The sequence below is a fragment of the Aptenodytes patagonicus genome, chromosome 16, assembly GCF_965638725.1.
Source record: "Aptenodytes patagonicus chromosome 16, bAptPat1.pri.cur, whole genome shotgun sequence".
Classification (NCBI taxonomy): domain Eukaryota; kingdom Metazoa; phylum Chordata; class Aves; order Sphenisciformes; family Spheniscidae; genus Aptenodytes; species Aptenodytes patagonicus.
Window position 1 is genome coordinate 11,912,718 of NC_134964.1, and position 20,880 is coordinate 11,933,597.

The 20,880-nt window shown below is 55.2% G+C and overlaps 1 protein-coding gene across 2 annotated transcripts in view; it reads right to left on the reverse strand.

Annotated features, from left to right (window-relative positions):
* Positions 1 to 9,100: 9,100 nt before the first annotated feature.
* Positions 9,101 to 20,880, reverse strand: part of NTN1 (netrin 1) — a 106,008-nt gene continuing 94,228 nt past the window's right edge. For both annotated transcript variants that reach the window (XM_076353605.1, XM_076353606.1), the window contains 2 exons: positions 19,019 to 19,093; positions 9,101 to 9,493 (listed from right to left, as the gene is read on the reverse strand). In XM_076353605.1, coding sequence (XP_076209720.1) covers positions 9,165 to 9,493; positions 19,019 to 19,093 — 404 coding nt within the window. In that variant the 3' untranslated portion in view covers positions 9,101 to 9,164. The remainder of the gene's footprint in view (positions 9,494 to 19,018; positions 19,094 to 20,880) is intronic.

The window sequence follows — 20,880 nt, forward strand, 5'->3', positions numbered from 1 at the left end:
TCTGCCTGGGTTTTTATTGTTTCCTACCATCTCGTGTTCCCCTGGAACGATTCTCCAACGCTTCCATTTCCTGAGAGCTGATTTGGAGAAAGAAAAAAGCCATTCCTGTCAGACTCCATGCGTACCATGACATACGTTTCCTGGCGGATCCGTAACACTTGCCAGCCCCGGGCTGGTCCTCACCTGCGGTGGTGGAGTATCTCCTTTCACAGCTCTCAACAGGCTCTTGGCACTCTTTTCCCTCTCCCTGCTCTCCACTCACGCAGCTGGGGGGGTGGCACGTCTAGCAGGTCTAGCGCTGGTCTGGGAGGTGGGAAACCGGGGTGTCCTGGTGCTACATCCCCTCTTGGGTGACACGAAGCCATGTTGCTCTTCTGGGCTCAGTTTCCCCATCTATCAGCTGGGACTTGGGCACTGGCCCCTCCGTTAAGTGCTTGGCGGTCTGCAGATCGGAGTGCGCAATTGCTCTTCTCCTTGCAGCATGCAGGTGTTGGCTGGAGCTGAGGCTTGGGCCCAGTCACTCCAGGATCTGAGGTGGGAACGACAGAGCTGGCTACGATGGGAGAAAATGAGGTTTTGCAGGAAACAGAGGCAGGGAACTGTTGAGTACCCCACCGAATACGTACCTCTCATTGATGGATAGGAACCGTTCCCTGGAACTGGAGAGCACCATTGCCCTGTCTGTGTGCTCCTGGGAAGGGCAGAGGGTAGGAGGAGAGAGGAGCTTGGTGGAGAAAAGCCCAGTAGATGCAGCCGTGCTTCATGGCGCAGGGCATTGGGCTTCAAACGGGGCTCTGTGCTGGTGCCCAACCCATCTTCTGATGCTCAGCACTGGTGCCCGCCAAAGCTGCTCTATCACCCCCCTCCTCAGCTGGAGAGGGGAGAGAAAATACAACGAAAGGCTCGTGGGTCGAGATAAGGACAGGGAGAGATCACTCACCAATTACCATCACGGGCAAAACAGACTCGACTTGGGGAAATTAGTTTAATTTATTACCAATCAAATCAGAAAAGGGTAATGAGAAATAAAACCAAATCTTAAAACACATTCCCCCCACCCCTCCCTTCATCCTGGGCTCAGCTTCACTCCCGGTTTTATCTACCTCCTCCCCGCAGCGGCGCAGGGGGACGGGGAATGGGGGTTGCGGTCAGTTCATCACACGTTGTCTCTGCCGCTCCTTCCTCCTCAGGGGGAGGACTCCTCACGCTCTTCTCCTGCTCCAGCGTGGGGTCCCTCCTACGGGAGACAGTCCTCCACGAACTTCTCCAACGTGAGTCCTTCCCACGGGCTGCAGTTCTTCATGAACTGCTCCAGCGTGGGTCCCTTCCAGGGGGTGCAGTCCTTCAGGAACAGACTGCTCCAGCCTGGGTCCCCCACGATGTCACAACTCCTGCCAGCAAACCTGCTCCAGCGCGGGCTCCTCTCTCCACGGGTCCACAGGTCCTGCCAGGAGCCTGCTCCAGCACGGGCTTCCCACGGGGTCACAGCCTCCTTTGGGCATCCACCTGCTCCGGCGTGGGGTCCTCCGTGGGCTGCTGGTGGATGGCTGCTGGTGGATATCTGCTCCACCGTGGACCTCCATGGGCTGCAGGGGGACAGCCTGCCTCACCATGGTCTTCACCATGGGCTGCAGGGGAATCTCTGCTCCGGCACCTGGAGCACCTCCTCCCCCTCCTTCTTCACTGACCTGGGTGTCTGCAGAGCTGTTTCTCTCACGTATTCTCACTCCTCTCTCCGGTTGCAGTTGCACAGGATTTTTTCCCCCTTCTTAAATACGTTATCCCAGAGGCGCTACCACCGTCGCTGATGGGCTCGGCCTTGGCCAGCGGTGGGTCCATCTTGGAGCTGGCTGGCACTGGCTCTATCGGACATAGGGGAAGCTTTCAGTTGCTTCTCACAGAAGCCACCCCTGTAGCCCCCCTGCTACTAAAACCTGGCCACAGAAACCCAATGCATTCCACCCCTCACCTCTGTGAATCACATATTTAAGAATTATCATTAAAATCCACATTCATCACACAATCTCCACAATCTTCACAAACTTCACTCACATCAACAAAAAAGAATTCCCCACACCAAAATCAAAACAACATCATCACGACACCAAACCAAAGTGGACAATTTACACACAATCCACCCCTTGTCCCTTCACCACAATTACAACAGAAATTCCCCACGATCATTCCACTTTTCAATCTCTAGCTGTGTTCAGTCCATGTTTTGCCCGTTACCTCTCCCAATTACTATCCTTATCTCGAATTCCTCATACCCCACGTTGGGCGCCAAAAAGGACTGTGGTGGGTTGACCTTGGCTGGATGCCAGGTGCCCACCCAGCCGCTCTGTCACTCGTCTCCTCAGCAGGACAGGGTGGGGAGAAAATAAGGTGGGGAAAAAAAGTCGTGGGTCAAGATACAGGCAGTTTAATAAAGCAAAAACAAAGGCCATGTGCGGAAGCGAAGGAAAACAAAAGATTTATTCTCTACTTCCCATCAGCAGGCGATGTCCAGCCACTTCCCGAGAAGTAGGGCTTCAGTATGCGTAGCTGTTGCTCTGGAAGACAAACGTCGTAATAACGAATGCCCCCCCTCCCCCTCCTTTCTCTTAGCTTTTATTGCCGAGCAGACGTCGTCTGGCATGGAATATCCCTTTGGTCAGTTTGGGTCAGCTGTCCTGGCCATGTTGTCTCCCAGGATCTTGCCCACCCCCAGCCTGCTGGTGAGGGGAGGGGTGTTGGAGAGACAGCCTCGATGCTGTGCGAGCGCTGCTCAGCAGCAGCCAAAGCACTGGTGTGTTACCAGCACCTTTCTAGCTACCAGTGCAGAGCACAGCACTGTGAGGGCTGCCAGGGGGAAAATTAACGCCATCTCGGCCAGACCCAATGCAGCTCCTCTGGAGGGATTCGAACTCTGGGGGCAAGGCGGGCTGGGCTCTGCTGGCTTCGGCATCCTCGTCTGGTGTTTACCGTCAAAGGTGGGAGATCCAGGCTTGGACTTGGTGGTAGGTAACTAGATACCGCATTCTGCCTGTGAAGCAAACGAAACGGTGCCCATGGCTGGGAGGGAGCAGAGTCTTCCACGCATCTCCCTGTGCTTTGCTGGAGAAAATCCTTCCTGAAGCCTTTAAAAGGCCGGTCCAGGTTGTGCCTGCTTGCTTGCTTTTCCTCATCTTACATGCCTCATCTTACAACATTCAAAGGAGGGAAGGGAAAAAAAAAAGATAGTTTTACATTCTCGTGGTTTTCAAAAGGACACGACAGGGTTTTTTATTAGTTTAGTGCTTGATCTCAGATTAGAAACGGAGCTTTAAGCGAGGCTGCTCCAGCTGGAAACAAACAACGGGCAGCTTTGGGGACATGTTCAAAACCTGTGCATTCCTGCAGCTCATGTGTGGAGGGACCAACACTGGAGACTCTCCTGGAGTTGTTTCTCATCAGCAGCCTGTGCCTGAGCCCCGCAGCGGGATTTCGCTCACAGCTCCGGTGCAGCCTCCCGGATGTTTAGTGACAGCAGGAGAATAACACGCGGTTTATTGAGATGAGACTATGGACTTGGGTTTCTAATTAAAACTGTCATTTACGGAGGGAATTAAGGTTTTGTTTGAATTCCCAGGATGCGCAGGGTGGATGCGTAATTCATCCTGATCAACGTGTCATGGTGACTTTGTTCTGCTAGAGGCTTTAAAAAGATGTTTTCTGACCTGTTGGGTCCTCAAACACATTTTTTCTGTTAGTGCCTGGGCAAGGTAGAAACGCGAGGCTTCGCTCTGCTGAAATGTCTAACAAAGGGGTTCTCAGACTTGCCCTTTAGGTAACATTTAATGTGTCATGTGGGTGAGGAGTTTTATTAAAAAGAAGTGGATTTGGCAGCATTCTGCCGTGTGTGGAAAGCTTTTCTGTCTCCCTGCCCCACCAAAGAAAAAGGAAGATCCAAATACCAGAGCCGCTGGTTGCTGGCTCTGAGCAAGCGGGGCTGGAGAGCCCAGCTCGCCGGGGTCCGGCGCGGTTTCACGGTGCTGCTGGCTGCTCTGATTTCCAGGCACGGGGCAAAGGATGCTCAAGCCACCCGTTGAACCTGCACCGTGGGGCTGCTGGAGTCACGTACCTGTGGTGGCTTCTCCAAGCGGAGGTCTTCTCCATTTCCCTGGTGCCCACCTGGAGAGACATCCCGGGCTTTGCCTTCCCTTGCATCTCCTTCATTTCTCTCGAATGAGGACATGCTCGGGAGTTTAGCTGTTTCCAGTTGTTATTTCATCAAAAATACAAGTGCTGGGGAAAGATTTGGTACGTCTTAGAGGTGCTTACATGTCCAAGTGCACTTGATAAGAAGTCCCTAGCTCCTACGTGAGGATAAAGATGATCTTGAAAGGCTGCTGGGCGTTTTCACACACCCTTATTTCTGGAGGTCGGGTGTGAGCTTGGTGCTGAGCTTGGCGCAGTGGACGGCTGCTCTCCCGTGCTGCCCGGTGGGACCAGGCTGAGAGCAAATGCTCTGGGTCTGGCCCTCAGTGGGAATAGGCTCTTTCCCCTCTTTTCAGAGCCACCATGTCTTCTTCGGACAACCGGCTGCCTGCCAGGAGGACACAGAGCCAGAGCGATCTGGGAAACCCATTTCCTTCTCTGCAGAGGCGCAGGCGACAGCCCCGGAGCAGAGGTGGTGGCACTCATGACCCATTTGTCTCTGCAATAAAGATCTGAGATTTCTGACCTCTGAGATGTTTTTGAATTCATAAATTATCAGCAACGCTAAGGGCATGGGTCATGCGCGCTGACCCCTCGGCAGTTTACAGGACCTTTTGCCTGTATTTTTCTCCCTGGAAGTGTTTTGCTGCCTCAGTTACCCCCCGCCTCCAGCTTTCCAGCTTGTCTGTACCGCCAGCCCTTGCCTGGTCTCGAGTACCAGCTGCTTCAGTAGCGTTTGGCACCACTGATGCCCCGTGGGAGATGGGTGATGGAGCCGAGACTCCCTGCAGTGGATGGGCAGAAAGGGACGGCGCTGGCAAGCAGCCTGTGGATGGGGGCAGAAAAAGGGTCCGGAGTGGGGTTGGCAGCTCCCCTGACCGCAGGCTCTGTCTGTCCCCCGTCCCCATGCCTGTCCACCCGCTCTGTGCGGGGTCCCGCAGGTTTCAGCGTGCCCTGGCTCTGTCCCACTGCAGGGCACAGTCTCCTCCAGCAGCAGAGGAAGGATGGGGAGCCCGGCAGGACGTACCCCGGTCCAGAGCTCACAGCAATCCTGGAGAGCCCAAAGGTGCCGGTGGGGACCCCCCATCCCGCCTGCCGTGAGCCTGCGGTGACCCTGCTGTCCCCAAGGGGAGAGCTGCTGGGAGGATGCTGGTGGGACACGCGGCTGGGACTGACGGTCAAAAATAGCTGTGCACCGCCTCGGACCCTGCCGAAGGGACGTTGGCAACGACCCAGGGAGGCGGAGGGGACACCGTCACCTCCCTGCCCAGGTCCCCATCCCTCGGGCTTGCCGGCCTGCGGGGTGGGAGGAAGCAGAGATCCTTGGAGATTTTTACAGTTTACAAGAGTTTATTCAACTGGTTTCTGACTTTAGTTCTACCGAGTGGGTGCTGAACAGTTACAAGCTCCTTCGGGTTCAATTACAGCCAATCTAACAAAACAAACAAATGAAGAGGGGGAAAAAAAAAAAAGGAAAAAAAAAAAAAGAAACAACTTGGAAAAACAATAAGAAAATCCACAACTTTTTCACGTGTCATTAAATATATTCATATATAATAACCATAATATATTAGTATGCATTGTAAAGAAACATCGCCCAAAGCAGTATGCAATGGTCATAACTAAACAACATTTACAGTTCAAGATATTAACAGAAATAATAAAAAAAAAAACAACAAACCCCAAAACAAACACAGGTTTTGTGAGGGGAGAGGAGGCGGGTGTGCAGGGAGAGGGCACGGACACGACGAAACGAACAGAAACGAGACGAAACGACTTTTGTCGGGTGCTACCGTCGAGTGATGATTGTTTTGGCATTTCAGCTGCTCTCTGAAGCCGCGCTGAAGGCACCGCGGCCCCTTCCCCGGCCACCCCGGCCACCCCCCCAAGGCCCTCGGTCCTGTCCCCGGGGCGATGGGTGGGCGCTTGGGTTCCTCGCTGGTTGTAATGTGGCTGGTACCTCAAGAGAGCTGCACCCCCGGCCACGGAGGTTGATGTTTAGGAGTGACATCTTGTCCCTCTTTGGGTGACAGGACAGAGGTCTCCCCCCGGGAGATGTCCTGGAGCAGGGGTGGCTGCAGGGAAGAGTTGCATCCCCCGACACCCCGAAAATGGGGCTGCTCTACTTTCCCCAGAGGAGGAGGGCTGTGTACCAGTCACACCAGCTGCTCCTGCAGGTCGTGGTTACTGGGAGTGCTCGAGGGGCACTGGGGGACCGTGAACGGAGCAGAGGGGCTTCTCTAGTCTGGTTGGAAAGCGCAAAACTCCAACAGGGATCAAGGGACAGGGTCCTGGTGGGACAGGGACGGGGACTTTGCTTCTGTGGGTTGCTCTGGCTGCGGCGGGCTCCAAGTTGTTTCACATCTTGTGCAAACTCCGTTTCTTTCTGATTTCCTGGGTTGTGTTGGTGCCTGGAGGGGTCCGGCCATGGAATGGGGTGGGCGGCATTTCTTCTGTGGCCTCCTGACCTGGTGGGATTGCCGAAGGGGCCGGGGCTTGTCCCTGGGGGCGTTTGGGGGGTGTCAAGGCTGTGCTGGTGAGGACGGCTGCACTTGCCAAGCTTGGAAAACAGGAGTGAGCATTGGGCGTCCAGGAGTGCTCGGTGGGCAGCTCCTGAGTCCCCACGTCCCCTGGCCTTGCCTTCGTTCTCTGGCTTTGGGTTGGATCCGGTTGCTTTTAGGCCATTTGAAGGTCTCCTGCGGTTCAAGGGCATCCCGGCTGACCGAGGACAAGCTGTCCCCAGCCGGTGCGGGGTGTCCCTGGCATCAGTTGATGCTAGCTGCAGGAGAGCATCCAAGCCCCACTTTGGGGTTTTAAGCCTCCATTTAGACACTTGAGATCAGATTTTATCCTTCAAAACTTGGTGGCTTGGGTTCCCTTGACTGCAAAACTGTTGGCTCTCCTTGAGCTCTGAAGTAAGGAAAACCAGGTCTGCTCTGGGTAAGGGGAGAAAACACGGACTTAGGGGGGGTTTGCTTGATGTCCAGGGTGGGATTTCTCTCCTAATACCCAAAGTAATTTTGGAGGGGCCTTCCGGTTGCAGGGGGAGGCTCAGCAGAGCTCGCTCCCTCTGGGTGGTGTCTCCAGCAGCCCGGCGCTGGCCGGTGCTTCCCTGGGAAGCCCTCCACTTTACACCTATTTACATGGCTGCCTCGCTTTATGGTGGTTTATGTCATTATATAAATATTGTCAATTGCTATAAAACAAGGCAAAACCACTGGAAAATGTCATAAAATAGATGTTTCCAAGTTTCCTAAAAGGAAAAATATCAGGGAGGTTTTGCTTTTTGTAGCAACTAATATTTGCTTCTCCTCCAGGTACCCATCCTGCCCTCCCTGCCTTTCCTTTCCGCCCTGGCTGTTGCCTGTCTCCATCGTTTAGGTGAACGCAGTTATCCCCGTTCCTCGTGGGCTGGTGTGGCAGGGGAGCAGCCTGGCAAGGGGACGCAACGGCTGGGTGACAAACAACACAACAGCCAGTCCTGCCCATACAGTGCCCTGGGGAAAGATGCTCCAGCCCTCAGGCTGGGGCATGGGGTGTGAGACGGAGGGGAGGCAGCCGCTACCTTGCTTAGTGCACTAGCAATTAGAGACTGAGAATTTTAGGTTTGCTGTTTTTCACCCCCAGCAGAAGGAGGAGAGCAATTTGGGGAGCTCCAGGTGGGTCACAGCTTGCTCATCCAGTCCCTGGCTGAGACCCCTTCCCTTGGAGAAGGTCTCTGCCCTGTGTTGGCTGTAACTCGGCCAAGCCTTAGAGCTCTGCACTGGCCCCGCTGCCCGTGGGGACAGTCCCTTGGCACCCGCTGTCCCACCTCCTGTGTCTCCCAAGGGGACTGGCCACCTCATGCAGGGATGCCGGGGAGCTCCAGCTCCAGAGGGAGCGAGGGCAGAGCTGGTGTAGGTTCGGGAGAGCTGGCTGAATTTGGGAGTGAAACCACTGCCAGCCAGGACCTCGGTGTCGTCTGCACGGATTTTCTATCACGTGAGGGTTCATCAGTCTGCTGATGGAGGCAGAGAGGACCAAGCCCATGAAGGAGGTCTCAGGGGTGGCCGGGGTGGAGGCTCAGGGACTGTGCGGGGTGAGATCTTCCAGGGGACCTATAGGAACTGGATGCCAACTTATTTTTTTACAAAGTCTGGGTGTTTCCTTGGGGATCCTGGTTATTAACTCCTCAACCGTGAATCGGTGGCTGGGAGGGGGCCAGGGCATCCCGTGGGCTCATGTTCCTTCGGTGTGGTGGAGGGCAGCACTCCTCGGGGCGTGGGGCTGGAGCAAGGAGTTGCTCCCCGAGTTACGCCTATGTGGAAGTCGCCCAGTAACGTGGTCTCCCCTTTGCTGTGCCTAACCTGGGATCAGCGGATCGCCATGGCTGGAGACCTTGGCTGCTCCTAGGTACTGTACAGCGGGTCATGGTTACAGCTATCGGATACCAAAGAGTCTTCAAATAACCCATATTAGTCGCTCCTCGGATCTGTCCTCAGTGATAAATCTCTGTTTAGTTTCCTCTGTGATAACTGTCTCATTCAACCTAAGCTGAGAATACGTATTTTTGGAGATGGGGGGTTAATTTCCAGCGTTGCCGTTGATTAGTTCCTTACAGGTTCGATGTTCCTGTGCCATGCTTTGGAAGCAGCAGATGTTAGCAGCTGGAAGGCAGTTCGGTGTCTCTGATTTCTTCAGCCAACAGGGCAGAAAGAAGCTGGGGGGCACCGGGTGCCACACGCCGGCACCCACCATCCTCTTGTTTTATATCCACGTATGTGATTTTTTTTTTTGTTGCATTTTGTTTTGTTTTCTCCCGGAATACGAGGTACAAACCTGGCAGCCCCACAGCCGTGATCGCCATCCCTCCCGTCCCCCCAGCCCGCCCCGTCAGTGTGACGTTCCTCCCGCCGTCCCCATCGCCGGTCCCTGCCCGCCCCAGCTCTACACAAAGCAGCATGCACAGTCTCTCCCTCTCGCGCGCTCTGTTGCCTTCTCCTCCTTTAGGCTTTCTTACACTTCCCCTTCTTCTCCCGCTGCTGGAACTTCCTGAGCCGCCGAGCCCATGTATCCCGCCACTGTATCACCAGGCTGGTTTTGTCCGCAATGATGCCGCTCTGGTCGGGAGAGTCCTCGTTGTTGCCCAGCAGCAAATACTTCTTCATGGGCTTGATTTTGGGGCACTTGCACGCTATGTCCTTGGAGTGGATCCACAGGGTCTGGTCTCCGCGCCGTATCCGGTTGCTGCCTTGTTTGTAGACGGAGATGATGTTGACTGTGAACTTCCACCAGTCGGCATTTTTTTCCGCTTTCAGGATGTGAATCTGGACAGCTGGAAAAAAAAACGAGGCAAGAGAGGAAAAGATGTTATGGTTTGAGCTGGTGAGAAGAAAATAAATTTCAAGTCTTACCTAATAGGCTGTGTGAGGAAAAGGGATTTTGTCTCCTCAGCCCAGGCTGGGGGAGAGCGACCACAGGTGGTGGTTGCACAAAAGCTACCTTTGTCCCCAGACATCTGCCATGAGCAAGAGTAGCCAGTGCTGGTGGCAGAGGGTCTCAGCAAAGGTACTAAGACCACCATAGGCTTGGGAGATGCTCTCCGGCTCTGCTGCCACAAGGGAGGCCCTCTGGGTCCCCAGTGAGCAAGGGCATGGTTACCTGGGGACAACAGGGGCTGGAGGACCCCCAGGAGGGGAGCAGAGGCTGGGAGCAGCTGTACACCACCATGGCGCTCCTCGCGTTAGGAGCCCTGGGAACGATGCAGGGCAACCCAGAGCACTGGTGGGGAGAGGTTGCCTCGTTCTCCTAGCCGTGTCCCAGGGAGGACCATCATCTCCCAGGGACCACCGGGACATGGCTGTGAAGCAAGTTCCCCAGGACCATTGGTGCGGCAGTGCCTCCAACATCTGCCCCAGCACCTGCGAGCTCTTAAAGCAATCAAAAAAAAAATCTCTTAAAAATCAGTTGGATTCGTGTACGCTGGACTCTGCCTTTTCCCTTGAAGCAACAAGCACAGAGAAAATTAACAAACCCAGGGACAGCTTGTGCCTCCAGCCCCAGGTGGTGGCCTGAGCACAGGGCAGAGGCTCTGCGCACAGGGCATGCGTTGCAGTGGGCATGGCAGGGAGGTGCCTGTCCCCATCGGCAGTGCCAAAACCCCAGGCTGCACCACAGGACCTGGGACGAGGTTTCTTCCTGACCCACGTGTCCAGAGAGCAGCACGTGCTTCAGCCAGAGGATGGGTTTCTGCATGGGCCATCCCTCCAGCCCCTCTGCCCTCGCTTCCTCGCTAGATGGGCAACTCGGTGCATCAGCGCCAGGACCCTAAGGCAGCCCCAGGTTTTAAGAGAAGATGAGCCAAAATCTGGAGCAAAACACTAGGACTGGCCCATATCTCCAAGCATTTGGCATCTGGAGGTAGGAAAGACCTGTTAGGGCCTCCAGCATGTCTGCCCAGGGCCAGTACAAGGAGACAGCTCTCCATGAGTGCCTGGCCTCAGAGCAGGACACTGAACAGGTCCAAACCTATGAAAGGATTCGGAAACAGGGAGGTTCACTGTTGTGTGTTTCTAGGAGATGTTCCTGAGCCAATACTGTTCAGTGCTTGCTGTGGAAGATGACATTGCTGGTAAAAAGCACGGGTGAAGGACTGGGGTTGGGGCTCGGTGATCGTAAGGACATGTCAGTGGCAGTGGCCAGCCTGGCTTCTGGGCCTGGAGGACTCACTGAAACATCTCTGTAAATACTGAATAGCAACACTGGGCTTCAAGGGGATATCTTGGTATGCAGCAGCCTGGCAAGCCAGGTGTCCCGGCAGATAACTGAGCGATAACAAGCTCCCAAAACAAGACTGAGATGGGAGGACAACTGTGATCCATAAGCACAGAAATAACAAGTTGATGGTGTTTTCCAAGCCTGTGGCTGATGTTGTGTAGAAAACCTCCTGAGAAAACCTGGTGAGGGCTCAGCCCTCTGCTGTGCCACCCTTGTTCTTCCCTGAAGCATGGTTCATGCGTTACATTATCCCTGCACCCACCAGCATCCGTGCAGGAGTGGTGGCCATGGTCCCACAGGGCCAATGCGAAGAGGTGACTTGGCATCGTGATCTGGACAGGAGAGGACTCTCTGAGGGGTCGTCCGCAAAGGTGCAGCAGAGCCAGGATGGCGACGGACACTGGTTTACTTCCAGCGTGCTCAAAGGTAAGGCTCTGCTCACAGCTGATTTCAAGAGCCCCTGGAGCCACCATGGTTTTGCCCCATGGGGCAGCCCCAGGCTGCAGCTCAGGTGACCCTGAGCAGGCTACGGTGACCTCTGCCAGCCCTCCTCCTCCTCTTCCTCAAGCCCTACAGCAAGTGCTGTTGTGCCCTTTCCAGGTGACATCTGTGGACTTGGGTTCAAAACACAGGGAAGGATGGAGACCCGCGTTCCTTGCATGGGAAACGGAATGTTTGGCCCTGAAGCATGGTGAGGAAGAGAAGACACGGGCCTGGAGGCAGCTCCTGCCACGTCAGTGGGCTTCTTCCCGACAGCGGTCCATCACCGTGCAGGGGCAGCAGAGGAGGACAGGATCAGCAGTCGGCTGAGATCGCATCCTCCAGGGAGGTCGAACACATTCCTCCTCACTAAAAATCGGCTTCCAGGAAAATATCTTCACCAGGGAGTGACTACCCAGCCCTCCTGGGTTTGTTTGCTGGCTGTGGAATGAGGAGTCCCCAGCAGCAGAGACAGAGGGAAAAACCCAGGTGGCGATGCCAGCCCTGGCCGGGAGAGCAGGCAAGGGCCAGTGGCTCCGTGCAGGCTGGCGCAGTCCAGCCAAAAAGTGCTTTTTGACCAAATCTTTGAGCTTTTCCCATTCCCCCCCCCCCTTCCCCTCCACGCCCTGTGAGCTGTAACACCCTGCCCGTCTACCTGCCTGTCTCAGCCATCTGGCCAGTCCCCAGCGGGTCCGATCTTGATTGCATAAATTATCAGAGGGAGAAGAAACCGCAAAAGAACCAGGCAAAACTCTCCCATTTGCCTTGTAACAACCCAACTTACCCCCCCTGGATTAGCGGTGGAGGAGCATCACCCTCACTTTAAAACCACAACGTGCAAGCTGATTTCAAGCTATGGAAGGAAGCGGGGCTCTGCAGCCCAGCAAGGCTTTTTAACACGTTGCAAAATATATGTGTTTTTTTTTCGGAGCATGTCATGGATGCCAGATGCTTTCATTAAAAAAAAAAAAAAGAAAAAAAAAGAAAAAAAACAACCCTAAGCTCTGACCGTGTATTTCCCAGTCTGGTGTGAAGGTAACAAAATGTGAAGATTAGCCAATTTTTATTTTTTGGAAACAAATCTTTCCAAAAAAGCTTAAACCTTTGACCTGCCTGGGTCCACACTGACAAAATGGAGAAAATGAATGAAAAGGAACCGGAGAGAGGTGGTTACAGGAAACTCCGCTCTAAAACACACAGTCTGTATTTTTTTGATGTCAAGGCCCCCGTCTCTTATTTTTTTCCCCTTTTATTAATGAAGTGGAAGGAGTGAAAGCTTCGGCGAAGGCTTGGCTGGCACGGCAGCAGCTGCCTTCACTGACAGCGAGTTTTCTGTCCATAACTTTGCATCCAGGACGCACAGTTTCCCCTGAGCCTGGTTTCAGAGCCCAAGTTTAGCGATGACTTGCCTGGGTATTTTGGGGGTGGGGTGGGGTCTCCAGCATCTCCCAAGGGACATGAGATGTGTGGAGATGCAGAGAGGTGCCAGGAGGAATTTTTGGAAGCACCTAAGCTGGCTCCCCTGGGTGAATCCCTGGGGATTCAGGGACTCATTTCGCATGAAAGGTTTCAGTTCCTTCATGGTTTTGGGAGAGACTCAGCTGCACCCCACCACCCCAAAGCTGGCTTTGGAACGTGATGTTGTCCTTCACTTGCCTTCTCCTAGGGCAAAGCTCGGCTTTGCCTGTGCCATGGTGAACTGCTTGCACTTTGCTGATGTTCACTGAACCCCTGTACCGATGCTGAGCCGTGCTGGGGACCATCCCTGTCACTGTATCCCTGGAAAAAATATCCTGGAAAGTGTCTATGGGGCAACCAGATGAAAGGATGTAACGGGATGGTGGGTATTCAAGCGGGTGGCAGAGGTGGTGCTCCCCTGGCTGTGGTCCCCTGGGAGCAGATGGTGACCCAGACGGGGAGAACAAAATCCGATGAGCTGCAGCCTTCACTGTGCTGCTGCTCCAGCCGGGACCGGTGACACTGGTGTCCAGTGAGGATGGGCTCTGGTCCAGGTCCCGAGCGCAGCGGTGCCTTGGGGTTGCCCGCAGCTCACGCCCGCTCCTCCCCATGCTTTGCAAATGGCGGGCAGCTGAGCCCTGCGGGTAATTTGGGGCTGGCTGCACCCCCCGGATACCCCCATAGCACCGGGGATTTTTCTCCAGGCTTGTTATTTGGTGCCCTGCTCTGCTCCCCGTCAGCCCCAAGAGAGCCCCCGATCATCCAAATGGGTGCTGAGAGCTGGAGGACAGGGGCTCGATGGGTGAAGGAAAGATGCTCAGTCCTGGTGTGTGCACGGCGCTGCCCCATTAACCGCATCCTACCTGACACCGATGCTGCTGAACCGCAAATCCTGCCCGGATGGTGCCTCACAAGCCACGCCAGCCCAGGCGATGCATTGAAGCATCTCACCACGTTATACTTCTTTCTAAGAAAAAGGTGGCCGAGTGGTCCCTGGGCTGTGGGAGGGGATGGGGTGTCCCTGGTCCCCTCCTGCATCCCCCAGCGCAGGGCGCTGGGCAGTGCCACCCCTGGCGCTCAGCTCTGGGGCCCGTGATGCTGCCTGGCTCCTTGAGGCTTGGCCGGGAGCCTCCAGCCACAAGAAAGACCTGAAGACTTGATGTTACAGATGAAAGCAGAGGGGTGGATGATTTGATGTTAATAAAAACAAAAACCAACCCCAAACCCTCGAAACAACATGTTTGAGGGCAGCTGCGTAAAGGCTTAAATAAAAGCAGCGCCTCGCAGCATTCAGAGACCATGAGTCAGGGGCCCAAAAATCATGAGATTGCCGTGAAAAGAGTGAGGCTGGAAAAAATTTTTTTTCTTTTTGTTTTTTTATTTACTTTTGGGGTTTGTGATAAATCTCCTGACTTCAAGCTTTCCCCTGCCAAAGCTGACCTGGGGCTGGGCTACATGGGCAAATCTACACGTCCAACGCACTAACGTGACTCTGGGAGCTGGAGCTTTGTGGAGCTTCCAGTGATGGGGAGCGTCACTGCGCTGGCCCCAGGGAAAGATCCCACGGGACTATGGGGGTGGCAGTGGGAGCAGGGTAGTTTGCTGGGAGAGACAAGAGGGTCTTTAATACAAATGGAAACGGGTGCTTGGGACAGCGGTTGTGGGTGCAGGTCTCCCAGCCTGAGCTGGGGCTTTCCGAAGGCTTGGGTCCCTTCTCGCCGCACAAAGAGAGTGGAGCCCGTGTGGATTTTACTCCAACTGGCAGCAAAAGGTGATCCCGACACCATTCGGGTTTGGGAATGGAAAGGGCTGGCTCTTTGCTGGAGCAAAGGGTTAAAATGGGATTTTTCCCCCTCCCCCCCCCTTTTTTTTTTCTAATTTATTTGGCGGTGGCTTTGCCTGCCTCCGGTTGCCAATTTCCTACCGGTTTAATATTGGAGATTTATGACCGCTAATCCCGGCCAGCCTGGGTGCGCCCTGGCCGGGCACGGTCCCTCCCTCCGGTGCTGGGGGACCCCTCGCTGCCCCAGCTTGCTCCCTCGGGACGTGGTTATGGGCAGGGATTGCTCAGCGCTTCCCCGCTCCAGGAACGGCATTTCTCCACCTTCAAGGGCTGTGGAGAGGGGCTGTGAGCCGGGGATGAGCCGGGGACGGTGCTTCTCCCCCTGGCCTTGGGTTTTTCTGTGGATTCAGGGTTTTTCTCCCCCCCCCCCTTTTCAAGCTGCCTTTTGAAAACACATTTTGCTTTTTTCCACTGGCCCCTGCCAAGCTCCTCTCGACAAAGGGGGTGACTAAGTGAAGTCTCCGCGAAAGGAAGGATATTTTTTTTTACTTTTTTTTCCAAGAAAGGGCGAAGTGAGCAGATGATCTCACCTTTCAGATGAGGATCCGGCTCCTCGCTCCCATCCCCTCCCCAGTGCTGCAACAGGGCCATGGGGAGGGCGTGGGGGCAACAGCTGGGGCCACAGTGCCGATACCCAGCTCCGGCATCGTCTGTGCAGGATTGGGCCCCAGGGTCCGGGGGAAAGATGGGGGTTAAAAAGCGCTGGGTTTCTTTTACCGCAGCTGCCCATCCCACTTGGATTAACCACAACACAGACAGAGGGAAAAGCCCCAAAGATCGGGCTGAAACGGCGGCACCTGAGCAAGTGAGGGATGCTCCCGAACCATCACCTGCTCTAATAAAAGAATCCTCTCTCCTTTTGGGCTGTGAGGGAATCTCCATCCACAGCAGGGCTCAGTAGGATCCCCCCGCTTCCCCAGCCTAATTTTAACTGCCCCAAACCCAGCGAACCCCCCCCTCCTCTACCCCCGGTTTTCTGGGAGCCGAGCGACCCCTGCGCTCCACCAGGCAGCCAAAATAAACCCAGAAAAAGCTTTTCTGCTTCTGTTCTTGCCTGCCCCCGCCCCCCAAAATCTCCCAGCCTGCCCTCCCCAAGCCCTGTTTCACTCCAAATATTTGCACCAGAACCCATCTCGCGCGAAAGAGCCCAATTTAAAATAAAAAGAAAAAAACCCCAGAAACCCAACAAAAACAAACAGATAAGAAAAATAAATAAGGGAAAATATCCCCTTTGAATCGCTGAATGAAACGGGGAGCTAAAAAGCCCCATTGAGGAGCGCGGGGCGGATGATAGCTTCCCGATTGAACCCGCGGGAGAAGTAACTCTGTTCAAGCTAATTAGGGCCTTTTAGGACATTCAGCCCAGCGATGCTGGCGTAACGGTGAGGAAAAGAGTCTCCTAATTGGCTTCCTGCTGGGGTGTCAGTCCCAAAGTCTTTATTATCCCTCCCTGCACCTTTTCAACCCTTTCTTCCCTCCCTGGCCCTGTGGAAAGTGTGGGCTGCCCCGGCACAGCCAGGCTGTGCTGCGGCATCGCTTACCCTGCTGCCTCTCCAGGCTGGTTTGCCCTTAAAAAGGCAAATTTGCGGCAGCTACGGAGCTGGCTGGGGCCGTGGGGCTGGCTGGGGACTCCCCCAGGGCCAGAAGGGCTCGGGTGGGAGCACCCCGGTTCCCGCGCTGGGACAGCCTGCGCCCGCTTGCCCCAAACCAGCCCCGGCAAGCGGCTTTGGCTCACCTGTGCTTTTGCGGAAGTGATGCTGTGTGATAAAAGAGACAACAAAAGCTCTTTCCAGCACCCCTATTCATTGCTCCCGGGTTTTCTCCTGTCCCAGACAGCTCTTGAGCTGCCCTCATCTCCCCAGGGGCTGTTGAAGCCTGCGAACCCACATTACACCTTCAAACAAAACCAAGCGCGAGCTTTCACCCCAACCCCCAAGAAACATCTCCCTGTTGAGACTGGACAAGCCAAGGAGCGGAACCACACTGGGGCCACCCCTCAAGCAAAGCCCAAGTGCTGCTGCCGCTGAAACATCACAACCCTTGCCCTGACAGCCGCAGGGAAAGATAATGCTGCTCAGCCGGGAAACATGCTTTGAGGCAGATGCACGTGCTTTCTTTTCCTCCCTACCATCCTCCGAAACCCCGGGGCCAATTTGGATCACGACACATATGTTTCCTGCGATCAAATGGCTGCTTTCTCCCCTCTTCAGAGAGCAAATGCTCCAGCGTATGCTCAGCCCTTAGGAGAAGCTGGAGAAGCCAAGTGGGAAAATGAAGGGATGCACGTGCCACATGTGGGAAACGCATTTGTACCTTATTAGCCAGCAGAGAATCCACCCACAAGAAACCCAATGGCCTTAGTAGCTTGGTGATCAGCCCCACTCCTGTCTTTAATAATCCCATGTTCTAGCAGTGACTTTCTCATGTGTAATTTAACCCTTTTCTCTAATGGGAAAGGCATTTTTTGGACCTTTCCAACATCTGATGAACCTCCGGCAGCTGCTATGAGCATGGCCAGACCTCAGCGCAGCCTTGCTGGACGCATACCACGAGCGTGGCCCCGGCCTTGGCAGCTCATCCTTGCCGAGGGATGCTCTCCGCAACCATTTTGTCATGTGGTTAATGGAAGAATAAATGGGAATGCAAATAAAACATTTGCCTCTGAGCCCTCTTCCTTCCCCTGGACTCATGGGGAGGTGCCAGAGCACAAAGCCAGCGTGGAGCATCCCTCGGATGGCCCTGCTGGGAAGCGCCTTGTCCTGGGAAGAGCTGTTAAATGGGAATTCGTTCTGCTCTCACAAACACTTCCCAGGCACGCTGAGCTGCTGCTGTGAGTCTGTTTGAAGGAGGGAGGAGGTATCACCACCTCTGGATGCTTTGATGCAGATGGGATGGGTTGTTTTTTTCCTGGGTAATTTGGTGAATATATATATATATGTATATACACACACACACACACATATATATATATGCATTCATATAGATATATATTATATATTCCTCTACCGTGGAGGGGAAGGGCTGGCAGACACTGGGGCAATCGCAGCCCCCGTGGATGCTAAACCCTGCCCTGCAGCGCCTCGTAATTCCCTGGTTGTTCACACATTTGAAGGCTCAGCTCAAAGCCAGGCTCACTCGCGCACAGACTGCTCCCCATCCCTGGGTCAAACCCAAAGGCTCACGTTTGGCCCCTCCTGCAGACACTTCGCTTCCCCCACTACAGTCTTTGTGGGGGTGATATAATTTCCAGCCCCTACGTATGCTTAGCACCGTTTCTACACATCCCCCAGCACAGAGCGCCTGTATTTAACCAGCTCTACCTGATTTTTCCAGGTCGGTCCTGTTCCCAATGCTCAGCTCATCCCAACAGCATTGGCATGGCTGGCGAAGGAGGGCGATCCTCCAGGCAGGCGGGACCACAGCGGAGCCACCCCTCCCCGCCTGCCCACACTGGGGTAGCTCGGTGCTGGCAGGCGATGGCCAAGCCGGGGCGGAGAGGGGCTGCTGAGCCCCAGGGAGGGCTTCGAGGGGTTTCTTGGTGTGGCGTGAAGAAAATCCCCTTCCAGGGGCACCCTGGCCACCTCCTCCATGAACCCACTGGTGACCATGTTGGGAATGGACCCACGTGAAAAATAATCCCAGCAGCAGAGAGGTGGGGCGGGAGCTCGGGACGTGCCTGCTCCAAGCCGCTGCTCCTAGCCAGAGCTGTGGAAGGATGCTCAGGACCTCAAGTACCAGGAAGGAGGGGGATCCCACAGCTCCCCTGGCCTGTCCCGGGGCTGCACCACCCTCTGAACTTGCCTGGGAATTACAGTGGGGATGGATCCGGATGACGGGGAGCTGCCTGCTGCTTGTCCCCACAGCAAAGCACAATTTTTAAAAGCCACTGCACGTAACAGCACAGTGAGAAGAGACAGGACACGGTGTCATCGTAACCCAGAAGACACCTTGGGATAAAGACACTATTGGACCCTGATTTGAGGGCTGTCTCAGCATCTGCAGGGGGACTTTTTTTTTTCCAAGGAACACATTGCATCGCTGCTTCATCGAGCATCTCTCCCCAGGGCTTCCTCTCCAAACCTGGCAAAAACCATACCCCAAATTGCCCGGTGCACACCCCAGCACGGGCAGTTGCCAAGGAGCAGAGCCGGGCTGCCTGGCCCCGGCACGGTTGAGACCCAGCTGGCAACCTGCCCCTGGGCTCGGTGGGCTTGGGGGCACCCTGGGAGGGAGATGCTCCTGCTCTGCATCCCTTTGCAACTACTCGTCCCTGGGAAGCGTCGGCCGAGAGGGGCGACTCACCATAGTCTTTCTTACAGTACTTCTTCATGTTGATCTTCAGTTTCCCCTTGGAGGCTTTGCAGTATGAGTCACAATCTGCACAGGAGAGAGGGGGAGGGCAAGAAAACATTAACAAAACAAATTAGCCTTAAAATGAATAAAAGGCTGGGGGAAGGGGGGAGAAGGCTCAAAGCTGCAGCCTGCCATGAATAAGCAGCGTGCCTGTGATATCCATCTGCCAGGCCCCGATTGGGTCGTCTAAGGGGGCATTCAGAAAAACCTTCCTTTCTAAAGAAAGCTTTTCACAAAGGAAACCATCCTCCTGCCCGCCTCCCCCAGCCCGGCTTCCCTGGGCTGCCTCTGTCTTCCTGGGAGACCCCGGGGCCTCCCTTATTGTGCCACCCAGAGCTTTTGAGAGCCACACAAATTCCCCCTGTTCTCCAGCTCCCAACTGGAGCCTGCCCGGAGCCCACAGAGGCCCCATTGTCACCCCTAACCCGGGCCAGTGTCAGCCTTTGGCATTCATTGCCGAGAGATTCGGGCTGGGGTCACCCTCCGACAATGCAGGTCAGAGAGGAAATTAGCAGCCCATGAAGCATTAGCAAAGCCTTTTGGTGTCCACTCTACTGAAGTGTGCAAATAAAATACCCCAGTAGGAACATTTCATTTCTAATGGGCCCCCACTGCTGGGACACGCTGGCTTTGCTCGGTGCGGCGGGCAGGCGGGAACGCTGGCACGGCAGCCTGGCAGCTCTGTCGGGGCTGGCAGGGCTGGAGCCGGGCCACGGTCCCGGGCAGCTGTGGGGATGCCGAGCCCTGCTCCGGTAGCTGCTGCTCCCAGGGAACGGCTCCTGTGCGGGATGCGGCTGGACAGCATCGCGCAGTCGGATGGCATCGTCCGGTCAGTGCTCTCCAGCCAGTGCTGGGAACATCCCAGTGGCACCACAGCCAGGCAATGCCACAGTGGCTGAAGATGTGCCATACCATGCCAGCATCGGGACTGGCTCATGGAGGTACTGTCCATGCACATCCCGTGTCTCCTCAGCACCCCTGGGGGCTAGAGAGAAGCCCCCAGCACCATGGAAACCCCATATTTTGGGAAAAATGGGACATGTCTGGCTTCAGTTGGAGGTCTTGGTACAGTGATAGTCCTTGGGTGTCTCCACCTCTCCCAGCTGCCCATCGTTCCTCTACAGTCACCATTGGAGACCAGGTGTGAAAACCTGCTGAAATGACACAGCGGGGCCCCAGGGCTCTGTGAGCGGGGCGGGATGCTGGGCGGGTGGGGGACGCTGCTCGTACCCCATGGCCAGTGGACATGGGGTGCCTGTATCCTGCCCCAGACCACATTGGCAGTGCCAGACGAGAACCACACTTGCCCATGCAACACCCCAAGCTCCTGTCCACGCTCTTCAGTGGACCATGACCTGAAACCTTGGGGGAGAAGCTGTGCAGCATCCCCCTTAGCATGGCTGTGTCACACACCGGGGTGGCATGTGCCACAGCCTCAGCAGGGCTCAAGGCCCCATCTCTTATGTACTGCAGGAACACATGCAAGAAGCAGTTCCTTCCTAGAGAAGCTCTCACTAAGCAGGCCGGGAGGGGAAACTGAGGCACAAAGCTGGGAGGTGGCTGCACAGCTATAGCAGTTTACAGCAATATAGCATTTTCCAGTGACAACTCTGCTTGCAGCTCTGCTGTGTACACAGGGACTGTGATACGAAGCCAGCTTTAGGACCAGGCCTTGTTGGAGGAGGTGGTCTCCAGTGGTAGATACTCAAAGCAAGCCCAAGCAAGGAGGGCACCAAGGTCTCCAGACATGCTGCACGGGGTGCTCTGTGCCCTCTCGGCTCAGCAGCCTCAGTGCAGGAGGTGTTCCTGGA